Source organism: Perca flavescens, unplaced genomic scaffold (genome assembly GCF_004354835.1).
Source record: "Perca flavescens isolate YP-PL-M2 unplaced genomic scaffold, PFLA_1.0 EPR50_1.1_unplaced_scaf_2, whole genome shotgun sequence".
Taxonomy (NCBI): Eukaryota; Metazoa; Chordata; class Actinopteri; order Perciformes; family Percidae; genus Perca; species Perca flavescens.
In genome coordinates, this window is record NW_021166625.1 from 359284 (window position 1) to 375026 (window position 15743).

The following is a 15743-nucleotide window of genomic DNA, read 5'->3' on the forward strand; positions in this document are numbered from 1 at the left end:
TATGTGTGTGTATTTATGTGTGTTTTTGTGTGTCTGTGTGTGTATCTGTTGGTGTGAGTGTGTGTGTGTGATTTATGTATATATATAATACAAATGATTAAATTAAAGGGATATAGTATAACCAACATAAAGACATAAAATGTAATATAAAAAGCGTGGTGAGTATGTAAGATAAAAACAGAGAAATTAAACTAATAATAATAAAATCTGTAAACATGTTTTAATGTGTGAATATGATTGGTGGAGCTCTGCTTGTAGTTCCTGCTGATGTCACCAGAGGGCGCCATGACGTCACTCACCAGCTCAGAGATGACAACTAACTGAGGACTTTGGGTTAGTTTGATTGATCTTTATTTTAGTATTTCTCTCTAAAATAACAAATAACAACATTACCAATAATCAGTAACATTATAAACCATTAAAATAACTTTTAACTGAAGTTTAATTTTCTGTTTATCACTGCTGGTTGTTATAAAGAGTTACTGCTCCTCTGATTTCTGTTGTCACAGTGTTTCTGGTTCTACAGGATTCTTTCTGTCTCCTCCTCCTCCTCTTTCTCCTGATGAAGCTAAACAGGTTTGTTGTTTTGCTGTCAGAGTCAAAGGTTTCAGTCGACACACACGATAAGATGTCTCGGTGTCCCAGAGGTCTTCCAGGTCGAGCTGCAGCGTGAGAAACCCTCCAATCAGAGCAGTCCAGTACGTAAGTCTTTCACTTTTTCATTTTCATATTGTGTTGAGTTCAGGGAGCAGAGAGTCAGTCTGTTTTCTCTCCACGTTAGTTATCTGCTCAGCCAGCTGCTGGAACTCCACACTGTGCTATTAGTACTTTTACTGCAGTAACATCTCTGAATACTTTAATCTCAGAAGGAAAGCTTGTACTTGTTATTGTCCTCCATTTATCTGACAGCATGTTACTCTGCACATTCACAGTTTACACACAAAGTATGAATCAGCAGTAAAACATGATGTAATAGACTACAATTTTGGTGAGGAGGAAAGTGGCATGTCCATTTTCAAAGGGGCCTGTTGACCTCTGACCTCCAGGTATCTGAATGGAAATGTTTCTCTGGGCCGAGGCTTCTCTTCACAGACACGCCCGCTCTATGATAATCCATCCAGTTATTAGGCTCGTTGGAGATGAGCCAGGTCTGCGCAGAATGAATCACCGACTTGATCCAGACTTGCTCTGCCGTCATGCACACGTGGGCAATGATAACCTCACGAGATCAACCTGATGTGCGACGTTAGAAGTCAGAGAGACTGAATCTGATCAGATTACAGATCATCTACAGTCTGTTTTTAATTAAAATCAACAACAGATCACATGTGGAGCATTTTGACAGCTACTCTGTCATAATAAAAACAGCTGGAGACAGTGTACGAGGTACTGCCGCCTGCTCTCGTCTACTTTACAGGCGAGGCGCAGCTCATCTGGAACAAGCCTATTATCAGGCAGCTGATGTCCTGCAGGCCTGTCTGCTCTCACGCAGCCTTGTTGGCTGAAAACTTGTTCTGCATCTTTTCAATGTAGCTCCTCTTCGCTCCTCTTATCTCTTTAGTCAGAGTGTTTCTGGTTCTCCAGGATTCTTTGTCTCCTCTTCCTCCTCCTGACGAAGCTGCCTGAGTTCAGCTAGAAACCGGTTAGTTCTGGCTCTCCTGTTAATTGATGAAACTCAGTAATGCCCCTTTGGCTCCCAGCCCTCAATGTGCTGTCTGTAATGTGGAGTTCTCTGCTGAGGTTTTCTCTGTTAAAGTCTAGAGAACAGCAAGCAGAGAGTCTGTCTGTTTTCTCTCCACGTTAGCTATCTGCTCAGCCAGCTGCTGTAACTTCACACTGTGCCATTAGTACTTTTACTGAAGTAACATGTTTAAATTTTTTATTTCTCTGGTTATGAATGCATTTGTGTAGTTTTTTATTATTTGTATACTACATGTATAAAGTAAATATATTTTCTTGACATAATGCTTAAAACAAAGGATTCCACATATTTTTCCAGAGCATTAAGCTGTTGTGCAGACTTCACCTTCTTTGAACTAGTTTGTGTCTACATTCTTTAAATCTTTCAGTCAGTAATGGAGCATTGACAGAGCAGTCACTGACAACAGCAACCACAGTCACACAGAGGGAATAAACCAAGGGGGGTAAGCCATTTTGATGCTACCTAGCTCTCCCCTCCCGTTAGCATCACATTGACTGGCATTCATTTTGACGTCACTTTGACAGCAAATAACTTTACATCTGAAGCGTTTAAAGACTATATTTGTCCGTTGTTTATTTCTAAAGAAACACAACAATGTATAAAAGGCTCCATTACCTTGTACCTCACGTTATGGCTCCGTAGCAGACGCTTTTATAAAAATAGGCTAACGATTGGGTCATAACCACGAGACTTACTGTCACACAGTAGAGGAATTAACGTATAGTACAGGAGAAGCTCACAGGCAGTTTGGACTTCCATTAGCTGTTTAGGTTTAATTACTAATGTTAACTAGCATGTTAGTGATCAGTAATTAGCCTGTGTCTATGTTATCTCCTTACATACACCTACGCTCTCCGTCTCTGTAAGATTGGGAATGATTGAGATTTCTCTTGGCACAGCTACCAGAAGACTTCTGAAAACTTTGTTTTGGAAGAAACAAAGCTCTTATTGTGAAAGTTTGCTTCCTGACAGGTGGAGCTGTGACGCATCAGAAAAAAACAACTCACCTGAGTTGTTTTACGTCGACATTTTGGACTGTTTGATGAAACTGTAAGTAGCTGTTTGATACTTTAACAACAAGTTAGTCTTTCGTCTCTTCAGGGTTAGTTTCTGGCTCTGTAATGTTAAATAATAATAATAAATAAATATAAAGTTTCTACATCACTGCTTATTTCCTGAGGAAGATTGGATGACTCTTGTGTTGAAGATAAATCTCCATGTTGTAACATGAAGTACTACAGAGGAGGTTTTAAATCCTTTGCCAGGTGTTTATATGTCTGTCTGTCCCAACCGTGAGGCTGCAGTCGGGAAACTTTACAGCTGTGTAGTTGAGCTCTAAATGAAGCTGAGTTTGAAGATGGGGCGGGGGGGTCTGAGCCTTTCTCCTGCTGTCAGAAAACACACCGTTGTCTCCACCAGCGTAAAGTCAGACACAACAGGACTCTACTGTTTCCTCTAGAGCCTTTCAGAATAAAATGTAGTGACCTAAATGCCTCTGTTACTGTTGTAGTAATGTGTGGAGGAGGAGAAGTGTCTTTAATGTAATTGTTTTTAACGTCTCAGGCAAGGTTTCTCCACCATTCGAGCCGTTTTAGGTACCACCTAACTGAATTAATGTGAAGTCAATGTGATCATCAAAACTAAACTTTTCTCAGATTTTATGATTGTAGTCAGACTTCTTTAGCTTTAAGTGTGATTTTAATCTTTCTGAGTGTTATTTGTTTATCAGATGATCTAGCTTTTCCAACGTTTAAGACACACATATGGTAATAATAACAGTCCAACATTATGCAAAATTGTATATTTTTTTATTGAAAAACGTAAACTTTTCTTGAAAGACAAACCATAAACTCCTCGCAACTGAATATTTGGACCTCAGTCTTCTACAAAACCTAGAACAAACACTGACTGGACAGTAAAGAGAGAATGATTTTCAGTCTTGGCTCCATTAGTCCAAATTTCATTTTATTGTGAAAATCTGCTCCTGTTGCAGCCTTTCCTGCCTGCTTCCTGACAGGTGGAGCTGTGACTCATTCCAGGAAACAGCTCACCTGTGTCAGAGATTTCTCTCCAGGTGGAGAGTGACCCTCTTCTTTGGACTGTTTGAAGAAACTGTAAGTTGCTGTTTGGTACTTTAATAACACGTTACTCTTTGGTGTCTTCAGGGTTAGTTTTTGGCTCTGTAATGTTAAATATAATGTTTCTACTTCACTTCTTATTTCCTGAGAAAGTTTGGATGACTCTTGTGTTGAAGATAAATCTACATGTTGGTGATTTACTGGAATCAAACAGCTGATCTTAATTTCCTTTCTCCTTCTGTCAGAAAACAAACGGTCGTCTCCATCAGAGTAAAGTGAGACACAACACAACTCTACTGTTTCTGATAAAAGGTTCAAGGTTCAGCTTTATTGGCATTATACAACATAATTGTCCAATTAAATGCAATCGTCATTTACAGCTGACTCTGATGAATTTAAGTTACCAATCGGGCTGCCTCTGTGGACTTTCGGCTAAAATATCGGAAAGAAAGTCAAAAATATCGTTAAGAAAGTCAAAAATAATTCCAAAAAGGCGACAAAAACCTTAAGAAAGGAACAAAAACTTGTAAAAAGCCCCCCTCCATAAATCCTGCCTATGTATACATAGTTTTCTCTCCACGTTAGTTATCTGGGCATTAGGGCTCAACCATGTGGGGGAAAAAATCTAATTGTGATTTTTCTGCCAAGTTAGTCTTTGGTCTCTTCAGGGTTAGTTTCTGGCTCTGTGATGTTAAATATAATGTTTCTACTTCACTTCTTATTTCCTGAGAAAGTGTTAAGGACACTTGTGTTGAAGATCAGAAATCTGTCTGCAGCAGTTAGTGTCGATCGTTCTATTCACTGACAGGACTGATGTGGAGACAACATGACTCAGCTCTTTTATTCTCTAACTAAACCAACTAATATGGCACTGCATCACTATGAGCTGGCACTCCTCCAACATGAACTAGTGGCACTTCTTTACATTACATGTCATTTAGCTGACGCTTTTATCCAAAGCGACTTGCAATTGATATTTATGTCAGAGGCCACACACCTCAGGAGCAACTAGGGGCTCAGGGACACATTTGTTGATGTATCACAGAGGGAATTGAACCCAGATCTCCCACACCAAAGGCATGTTTCATATCCACTGCGCCATCACCACTCATAGATGACCACCTTTATGAAGCAACTCAGTGTTCAAATTCAATAACATGTTATTTGTATTGTCCAATTCTAATCAGGACACTCTACAAATAGATTAGGTGTAGACCAAACTCTCAGCAATCAGTGGCAAGAAAAAAACTTCTGACGTCTAAATTCTTGCATTCAGATATTTCATTTCATTTTCGTTATTTATACAGGAAAAATGTAAAAGTAACAATAAGTTACAATATAAATGGCCATTTACTATATTATATATACTGTGTGTGTGTGTGTGTGTGTGTGTGTATATATATATATTAGTATGCACAAATTTAATTTATAAAAGTTGTAGGTTTACACAGAATGAATCTGTATCTCGACGCTCTTTTAAATGTCCTCGTCTTAATCCACATTAAAAAATCCACAGGACCTCCCGGTAAAAGTTTAGTTATTTATGTTTACACAAGGAAAAAATAGAAGAGTGCAAAATCAACTTCCAAAAAATGATGTAGAGAGCCAGAGAGAGAAGGTAAGAATGGTAAAGGAAATTGTAATTGAAGAAATTCTTAGTTGACTAAAACTCAAAGGATTTGATGGACTAATGGATAGTTGATTTAATGGACAGGTCTGTTAAACAGAGTTTCTCCTCAAAGACTCATGCAAAAGCTCCACTTTAAATCCTGTTTTTACATTTGATACACAGGACAGAAAGGTGAGACTGATTGTCATAATGGAGTATTGTCTCCATTAGAGGAAGAAAGATGACATTAGTCCTGGAGTCTTTCCAATGTTCCTGTTCTCCCAGAAAGAGAATGAATGACAGAGCAGGATGAGCAGAGAGAGAAATCATTCAGTGAAGAGATTGAGACTTTTTTTTTCTGCTTGATGGCTTCTAGTTTCTCCAGCAGCTTCTGTTTCTGGAGATTAAAAAGTGGTCTTCCTCTCTTTCTAACAGGACCCATCAGAGGCCAGACACTGCTGAACCTGAACCCAGCTGTGTGTCCATGAAGAGTCACCGGTCAATGGAGATACCACTACTTTAAAAAAAGACCTTTAAGGCAGAGTCAAGTAGAAATGGAGGAGAGCGATGGAGAGATGGAGAGACTTGAAAGGCAGAAGCTGCAAATTGAAAGGGAAATTGAAATGTTACGAAGGTCACCTGAACGCGATATTAACTTTAAAGGAGAGCGACCCTCTGCTGAAAAGAGGTAAGCTGTTAATATTGTAATATTACTGAATCATGTTTTAACTTTTATGTTTCCAGAGAAGTTTTGGGGGTTTATTTTGAGCATCTTTCTTCTTCACATATATTTATATTCTGACATCTGAAAGGTGTGCAGTTAAACCAGTCTTCAACTCTTGACTTTAGGTAAATATTGGATCTGGTTTGGTCCAATATATTCTCTTGTGTTTTAGCTTTTTAACCCAGTTATTTATATAGTTTATTGAACTTCTTTGTGTTAATCTTGTTTTATTTACTGCTTGAATCTCCAACAGTTTTTGTTTCTGAATAATAAAAAGTGAATTTCCATCCCTGTTGGTCTTACTCTCTGTCTAACAGGATCCATCAAAGACCAAACTCTGCTGAACCTGAACCCAGCTGTGTGTCCTTCAAGAGCGACTGCTCAGAGGATCGCCTCTTTGACTTTAAACAACAACAACCCTCTGATGGAAAGAGGTAAGCTGTTAAAATTATAATATTGCTGATTCATGTTTAAACTTTTATGTATCCAGAGAAGTTTAGAATTTTCTTTTTCTTCTTCACATATATTTATAATCTCACATCTGAAAGCTGTCCAAGTAAGAACTTCAATTTTAGATCTCAATTTAATATTGGACCTGGTTTGGTCCAATATTATCTGGTGTTTTAGCCTTTTAAATCTCCCTTAGCCATAGGGTAGGCTAACAATCATCCTTTCAGGGTAACTTCATATGCACATTCCCCCTCGAGAACCAGCGACCCTTGGTAAGTGTTTATGTCACCTGGGTCAGGACAATATTTGCCATGAAAAGACTTCTGCCATTTGAGTCTGGACACTTAAGGCCAAGTTTCAGTGAGTGGCTTCATGACCAGATTTTTCCCCCCCAAGTCTCCTGACCCAAATTGCTAAAAATGCAAAATTCTCCGCAAAAGTTGGATGTCATATCAGAAATCAAAAAGGGGAAGCAAAAAAAGGGAACCACCATCCAACAGAATCCTCTGTTAGGGTCAGCAGCTCTCCCTAACTACAAACAGGCCATCTAAGCTCTGCTTCCCCCTCCTGAATTGGCTGTTTGCCAAAATTATTTTGAGGCCAACCAACCGAAGGTTTTTAACCGTTGATTCACCAAAACGTTTTCTACCTACAAATGTTTGCTTCCATGACCACAAAAGCTGCAGAACTCCTGGCATCATGTCAGCTGCTTCAGGAGTCGTTATAGCCCTTGCTTACTTCTTAGTTTTTTGTTGATTCACAGTGGGGTTAGCAGTACCACCAACACTTTAATGTCAGGGTTTACTATCTGATTCAATGCTGTAATCAACACTTTAAGTCAGAGGACCTTTACCTTGTGTTTTTCTCTGTGTGGACATACATGATGTGAGCTAAACATTCCTGATTCCTCCACAGAGTGGACCAGGAGAGCTCAGAGGTTCCCATTGGTCAGTCTGCCCAGCAGCATAAAACACACCTGGACTCCATATTTATGGTCTGTACATGTATAACTACTTTTACATCTATTCTGTTCACAATCCTCTCCATGCTGCACATTTTAGACCAGAGGATTGTCAGTCTGTACAACATGGATCTGATGTTTCCTGCCATGATTTCAGTTTGATTTGATTAATATAATCTTCTGTTCCAGCTGCTGGAGGACAACATCGTCACTTTTGTGAAGAACGAGCTGAAGAAGATCCAGAAGCTTCTGAGTCCAGATTACCCAGAATGCTCAGAGAGTCAGAGGGAGGATGAGAATGAAGAGCAGAGGAGGAGCATAGAGGCATTTCTGAAGATCACACTGTACTTCCTGAGGAGAATGAAGCAGGACGAGCTGGCTGACCGTCTGCAGCGCAGTAAGAGGATTTCTCTAAAGAATTAACTTGCTGGACTAATGGGACATTTACTACCGTCTCCAGAGATGGGTCAAAATATGTTCATGTTTCTTTATGAATCACTTACTGATCTTCTTTGTTCTGTATTCATTCAGGAAGTCAAGCTGGAGTTTGTAAGCGTAAACTCAAATCTAAACTAAACAAGAAGTTCCAGTGTGTGTTTGAGGGGATTGCTAAAGCAGGAAACCCAACCCTTCTGAATCAGATGTTCACAGAGATCTACATCACAAAGGGAGGGACTGCAGAGGTCAATGCTGAACATGAGGTCAGACAGATTGAAACAGCAACCAGGAATCCAGACAGACCAGAAACAACAGTCATATGTAAAGACATCTTTAAAGCCCCACCTGGAAGAGATGAACCAATCAGAACAGTGCTGACAAAGGGAGTGGCTGGCATTGGGAAAACAGTCTTAACACAGAAGTTCACTCTGGACTGGGCTGAAGACAAAGCCAACCAGGACATCCAGTTCACATTTCCCTTCACCTTCAGAGAGCTGAATGTGCTGAAAGAGAAAAAGTACAGCTTGGTGGAACTTGTTGATTACTTCTTTAGTGAAACCAAAGAAGCAGGAATCTGCAGGTTTGAAGAGTTCCCGGTTGTGTTCATCTTTGATGGTCTGGATGAGTGCCGACTTCCTCTGGACTTCCTCAACACTGAGATCCTGACTGATGTTACAGAGTCCACCTCAGTGGATGTGCTGCTGACAAACCTCATCAGAGGGAATCTGCTTCCCTCTGCTCGCCTCTGGATAACCACACGACCTGCAGCAGCCAATCAGATCCCTCCTGCGTGTGCTGACATGGTGACAGAGGTCAGAGGGTTCACTGACCCTCAGAAGGAGGAGTACTTCAGGAAGAGATTCAGAGATGAGGAGCAGGCAAGCAGAATCATCTCTCACATCAAGAAATCACGAAGCCTCCACATCATGTGCCACATCCCAGTCTTCTGCTGGATCACTGCTACAGTTCTGGAGGACATGTTGAAGACCAGAGAGGGAGCAGAGCTGCCCAAGACCCTGACTGAGATGTACATCCACTTCCTGGTGGTTCAGTCCAAAGTGAAGAACATCAAGTATGAAGGAGGAGCTGAGACAGATCCACACTGGAGTCTAGAGAACAAGAAGATGACCGAGTCTCTGGGAAAACTGGCTTTTGAGCAGCTGCAGAAAGGCAACCTGATCTTCTATGAATCAGACCTGACAGAGTGTGGCATCAATATCAGAGCAGCCTCAGTGTACTCAGGAGTGTTCACACAGATCTTTAAAGAGGAGAGAGGACTGTACCAGGATAAGGTATTCAGCTTCGTCCATCTGAGTGTTCAGGAGTTTCTGGCTGCTCTTCATATCCATCTGACCTTCACCAACTCTGGAGTCAACCTGCTGTCAGGAAAACAAACAACATCAACACAGTTCTACCAGAGTTCTGTGGACGAGGCCTTACAGAGTCCAAATGGACACCTGGACTTGTTCCTCCGCTTCCTCCTGGGTCTTTCACTGCAGACCAATCAGAGTCTCCTACGAGGTCTGCTGACACAGACAGGAAGTAGCTCAAAGACGAATCAGGAAACAGTCAAGTACATCAAGGAGAAGATCAGTGAGAATCTGTCTGCAGAGAGAAGCATCAATCTGTTCCACTGTCTGAATGAACTGAATGATCATTCTCTAGTGGAGCAGATACAACGGTCCCTGAGATCAGGACATCTCTCCACAGATAAACTGTCTCCTGCTCAGTGGTCAGCTCTGGTCTTCATCTTACTATCATCAGAAGAAGATCTGGAAGTGTTTGACCTGAAGAAATACCGTGCTTCAGAGGAAGCTCTTCTGAGGCTGCTGCCAGTGGTCAAAGCCTCCAACAAAGCTCTGTAAGTGGGATTTATTCATCAATAAATACTCTGATATCTTTAAACAGGAGTTAAATATAATAACTTTTTTACTTCCTGTTGTCTCTCCAGACTGAGTGGCTGTAACCTGTCAGAGAGAAGCTGTGAAGCTCTGTCCTCAGTTCTCAGCTCCCAGTCCTCTAGTCTGAGAGAACTGGACCTGAGTAACAACGACCTGCAGGATTCAGGAGTGAGGCTGATCTCTGATGGACTGAAGAGTCCACACTGCACACTGGAGACTCTCAGGTTATTCAACCTTTTATTAAAAAAAGACTGCTACCTAAGCTCTTAAGTTTCTTAATTCATCAATTATTAAATGGACTGTCTGAATATCCTCTTTAGGTTGAGTGGCTGTAATCTGTCAGAGAGAAGCTGTGAAGCTCTGTCCTCAGTTCTCAGCTCCCAGTCCTCTAGTCTGAGAGAGCTGGACCTGACTAACAACAATCTGCAGGATTCAGGAGGGAAGCTGATCTCTGATGGACTGAAGAGTCCACATTGCACACTGGAGACTCTCAGGTCAGGATTCATTAACCCATTCAGCTGATGACCATTTAAAGTCTGATTAACTTTAGTTGACAAAACAACTAATATGTAGCTTTGTGTCTGTTTATATGATAAACTTGGGCAGTCATTTTTAATTATGTAATTATTAATTTCTAGACTCAGAATTACTTTCCATGAGGATTTTTCATTGTTTACTTTTGTTGTTAAATAATTAAAAACCACAGCAGCACAGATTATTTTAAATATTTATTCTTAATCTGGACCAAAATGTACCTGGACAGCAAGCTCCCCGTGTTGACAGAGGGTTCCTGTGTGTTGTTCTGTGTGTTTGCAGTCTGTCAGGCTGTCTGATCACAGAGGAAAGCTGTACTTCACTGGTCTCAGCTCTGAGCTCCAACCCCTCACATCTGAGAGAGCTGGACCTGAGCTACAATCATCCAGGAGACTCAGGAGTGAAGCTACTGTCAGCGGGACTGGAGGATCCTCTCTGGAGACTGGACACTCTCAGGTACAAACACTGATGAACAAAAAGGAGATATTTGTGTATGAAGTTTTAAAGGAGAACATCTCTAAAATAACTAAAATGATAACTCCCTTTTGTTAATAATTTATGTAATTTGGACACATCTCTGTATGTTAAAGGCACTGTCCGTGGTTTTAAGAAACATCCTGTTTTTCCCTCTTTCCCGGGATCAAGTCAGTTCCAACTCAACAGAAAGGTCCAGCTAGAGGCTAGCTAGAGGTTTACAATGTCAATGTCCCATCCTTACTGTACACAGCTTGGATGGTTCCCCGCTTCCCCCTCTTGAGGTGGCAAACAGTTTTCCAGAAGCACTTTGGTGCCGACCGAAAGTCCTTCTCCATGTCTTCTCCATACTTCTCCCACACCCGCTGCTTTGCCTCTTTCACGGCAGAGGCTGCAGCCCTTCGGGCCCTTCGGTACCCTGCAACTGCCTCCGGAGTCCTCCAGGATAACATATCCCGGAAAGACTCCTTCTTCAGTCGGACGGCTTCCCTGACCACCGGTGTCCACCACGGTGTTCGTGGGTTACCGCCCCTTGAGGCACCTAAGACCCTAAGACCACAGCTCCTCGCCGCAGCTTCAGCAATGGAAACTTTGAACATTGTCCACTCGGGTTCAATGCCCCCAGCCTCCACAGGGATGCACAAAAAGCTCCGCCGGAGGTGTGAGTTGAAAGTCTGTTGGACAGGGGCCTCCTCCAGACGTTCCCAATTTACCCGCACTACACGTTTGGGCTTACCAGGTCTGTCCAGAGTCTTCCCCACTCCCCTGACCCAACTCACCACCAGATGGTGATCGGTTGACAGCTCTGCCCCTCTCTTCACCCGAGTGTCCAAAACATACGGCCTCAGATCAGATGAAACGATTATGAAATCGATCATTGACCTTCGGCCTAGGGTGCTCTGGTACCAGGTACACTTATGAGCATCCCTATGTTCGAACATGGTGTTCGTTATAGACAATCCATGACTAGCACAGAAGTCCAACAACAAACAACCACTCTGGTTTAGATCAGGGAGGCCGTTCCTCCCAATCACGCCTCCAGGTGTCTCCATCATTGCCCACGTGTGCGTTGAAGTCCCCCAGCAGAACAATGGAGTCCCCCACTGGAGCCCCATGCAGGACTCCAGTCAAGGTCTCCAAGAAGGCAGAATACTCCGAACTCCTGTTTGGTGCATATGCACAAACAACAGTCAGAGTTTTCCCCCACAACCCGCAGGCGTGGGGAGGCGACCCTCTCGTCCACCGGGGTAAACTCCAACACAGCGGCGCCAGCCGGGGCTTGTGAGTATCCCCACACCCGCCCGGCGCCTCACACCCTGGGCAACTCCGGAGAAGAAAAGAGTCCAACCCCTATCCAGGAGTATGGTTCCAGAACCAAGACTGTGCGTAGAGGTAAGCCCCACCAGATCTAACCGGTAGCGCCCACCTCCCGCACCAGTTCCGGCTCCTTCCCCACAGAGAGGTGACGTTCCACGCCCCCAGAGCCAGCGCCTGCCGCCCGGGTCTGGTCCGTCGAGGCCCCTGACCTTCACTGCCACCCATGTGGCATCGCACCCGACCCCAACAGTTCCTCCCACAGGTGGTGGGCCCATGGGCTGGAGAGATGGGAGCCACGTAGCTTGTTCGGGCTGTGCCCGGCGGGCTCCGTGGCAAACCTAGCCACCAGGCGCCGCCGACGAGCCCGCCGCCTGGGCCTGGCTCCAGATGGGGGCCCCGGGCTTCCTCCGGGCAGGGTCACTCCATCTCTGCCTAGCTTTTTCATTGGGGTTTTTGAACCATTCTTTGTCTGGCCCCTCACCTGAGACCACTTTGCCTTGGGAGACCCTACCAGGAGCACAAAGCTCCAGACACCACAGCCCTCAGGTTCACAGAGACACACAAACCTCTCCACCACGATAAGGTGATGGTTCACGGAGAGGACATTCACCAACCTACTTTATTCTACTAAAAAGATTAATTCGTAAAGATAAAGGAAAACATATTTTGAATGGCAGTAATTAACTGATACATATCAAATCAATTCTTTATTTGCAGGCCTAATCATCCAGTTTAGTAGATTAATAAATGGCATATTGATCCAAACTTTTCTGAATACATTTTCTTTTCTTAGTTGTATTTTAAGCCTCAATGAACAGACACAGATACACGCAAAGGTTAAGTTGAAAGGCAAAAACAGCATCAAGAATGTTAACATCGGGCATGAAAATGGGTCAGGGGTGAAAAATCTGAGAAGGATATTACCCCTCTAGGGGGGTCTGGGGGCATGCTCCCCCGGAAGAACATTTTAAATATTACATATTTCAAAGCATCAATCTGATGCATTTTGAGATGCATTTTTTGCCAAACACTGTAATATTTCAATATGCACTCATTAAAGTTAATTTGACTGGCAAAACAGTTAGTGTTTCTGACATTACACAATAATAAAAGTCTGTGTGTGTGTGTGTGTGTCTTTGTATGTGTGTGTGTGCGTTTGTGTGTGTGTGTGAGAGTGTGTGTGTGTGTGTGTATGTCTATACAGTATGTGTGTGTCTGTGTGTGTGTCTTTGTGTGTGTGTGTGTGTGTGTGTGTGTACGTGCGTGCATGCGTTAAATGAACGCTTTCAAAACTGTGTGCGTGTGTCTCTCTCTCTCTGTCTGTCTGTCTCTCTTTCTGTCTGTCTGTCTCTCTCTCTCTGTCTGTCTGTCTGTGTCTCTCTCTCTCTCTCTCTCTCTTTGTCTCTGTCTCTGTCTGTCTGTCTGTCTGTCTGTCTTTCTCTCTCTCTTTCTGTATGTCTGTCTGTCTCTCTCTCTGTCTGTCTGTCTGTATGTCTGTCTGTCTCTCTCGGTCTGTCTGTCTCTTTCTCTCTGTCTGTGTGGCGGTCTCTCTCTCTATGTCTGTCTGTCTGTCTCTCTGTCTGTCTGGCGGTCTCTCTCTCTGTCTGTCTGTCTGTCTGTCTGTCTGTCTCTCTGTCTGTCTGTCTCTCTGTCTGTCTGTCTGTCTGTCTCTCTTTGTCTCTGTCTCTCTCTGTCTGTCTCTCTCTTTCTGTCTGTCTCTCTCTCTCTAGTAAGAACTTCTCTTATGATTGGACTCTTTAAAGGAAATTAAACTGAACTACATATAGTAATTGATTGACAGCCCAAATATGAATATAAATGAGTAAATTCCAGCCCTACATTAGATCAGATGAAGCTGTGTGTGAGAGAGTGATGTAATGCCCCCCCCCTCCTCCTTTCAGGGTGGAGCCTGCTGGAGTCAGATGGTTGACACCAGGTCTGAGGAAGTGTAAGTCTGTTTTACATTTCATTCATGGAACTGTGACATCACTCCTTCAACCCTCTGATGTCATCATCAAAGTGCTGATTGGTTAATAACTGCAGCTGTGTTGTGTCTCCTTCTCTCCGTCAGATTCCTGTGAACTCACACTGGACACAAACACAGTGAACAGAAAACTCAAACTGTCTGACAACAACAGGAAGGTGACACGTGTGGAGGAGGATCAGCCATATCCTGATCATCCAGAGAGGTTTGACTGGTGGTCTCAGCTGCTGTGTAGAGATGGTCTGACTGGTCGCTGTTACTGGGAGGTCCAGAGGAGAGGAGAGGTTTATATATCAGTGAGTTACAGAGGAATCAGGAGGAGAGGAGTAAGTGGAGACTGTGGGTTTGGATGGAATGATCAGTCCTGGAGTCTGTTCTGCTCTGATGGTGGTTACTCTGTCCGTCACAATAACAGAGAAACATCCATCTCCTCCTCCTCTGTCTGTGGTAGAGTAGCAGACATCTCCTCCCCCCCCTCTGGTAGAGTAGCAGTGTATGTGGACTGTCCTGCTGGCTCTCTGTCCTTCTACTCAGTCTCCTCTGACTCACTGATCCACCTCCACACCTTCAACACCACATTCACTCAGCCTCTCTATCCTGGGTTCAGGTTCTGGTCTGGTTCCTCAGTGTCTCTGTGTCCTCTGTAGGACGGAGAGTCTCCTCCTGTTTCTCACTGCTGATCAGTTGAGTCTGTACAGGATCACACTTACAGAAATACTTCAGGTTATTGTTATGAACTAATGAATGAACTTTGTATAAAATAATTCAGAATGATTGAACAGATTCCTGGTGAACATTGTAAACTTCTTCCACTTCCTGTCCTTTAAAGATGGAAGCTGTGATCATGAAAGTGTAAAAATGTGTCATGTTTAGTTTTGATTTCTGTCTCTTTTCACAATAAAAGCATAAAGTTACTGTGATGTGTTTGTGTTACGTTTAATAACATCCAAACCATAGACTGTATGTATGAATATAATAGTAATATTTACAGTCTATGATCCAAACAATTTCTTAATGAGATTCTGCAGATGTTTAAAGGTTGATCAGCACAACCTTGACACAGACACACATATGTATAATACCGTGTGTGTATATAGTCTATGAATACTATTCCTAATATGTGTGTGTGTGTGTGTGTGCTCCTTTTTTTTAAAGATCTTTATTAAAGTTTTACAGGTTACAAAGGCTACATTAAACATACAGTAAAGCGCAGCAGGCACAGGCGGGGGAGAGAGAGATACTCGTTTCTCTTCCAGAAAAATTCCCATTCACCGTCTCACTTCACCTTCAACGGAAATGTTCAGTTTAAGGTGAATTAGAGCAGTCGTTTGCCCGCTAGCTCACTTAGCAACGCCTCAGCTATCGTGTCAACCCGCAGTACCACGAGCTGCCTGTTGTGGTGCTCTGTCAGGTCAGCGCTAGTTGGTCCTCTAGTTACCCAGAATAGGTGACTGTGGGCTGGGCACACAGCACCGCAACCTGCCGGTCGTGGTGCTCCGTCAGGGCATGGCCGTGTGTGGTACACATGAGTGGGGGCGGGGGGGGGGTAAACTAGAGCCAGTACCTTCTGC

At 43.1% G+C, this 15743-nt stretch overlaps 1 protein-coding gene across 1 annotated transcript; it reads left to right on the top strand.

Moving 5' to 3' along the window:
* The first annotated feature begins 5943 nt into the window (after positions 1-5943).
* LOC114551579 (NLR family CARD domain-containing protein 3) lies at positions 5944-14904 on the top strand. The gene is made up of 9 exons (XM_028572599.1): positions 5944-6077; positions 6431-6547; positions 7479-7557; positions 7714-7921; positions 8056-9823; positions 9914-10087; positions 10184-10357; positions 14090-14136; positions 14260-14904. Exons 1-9 carry the CDS (start codon positions 5944-5946, stop codon positions 14817-14819), a joined length of 3261 nt encoding a protein of 1086 aa, XP_028428400.1. The 3' UTR covers positions 14820-14904.
* The last annotated feature ends 839 nt before the right edge of the window (positions 14905-15743 follow it).

Excerpts from the sequence above, each read along its gene's own strand:
- LOC114551579 (XM_028572599.1), top strand. The coding sequence starts at position 5,944 with ATGGAGGAGAGCGATGGAGAGATGGAGAGACTTGAAAGGCAGAAGCTG. Across the intron at positions 9,824-9,913 it reads AAAGCCTCCAACAAAGCTCT|ACTGAGTGGCTGTAACCTGT; the intron begins GTAAGTGGGATT and ends TTGTCTCTCCAG. Across the intron at positions 14,137-14,259 it reads GACACCAGGTCTGAGGAAGT|ATTCCTGTGAACTCACACTG; the intron begins GTAAGTCTGTTT and ends TCTCTCCGTCAG.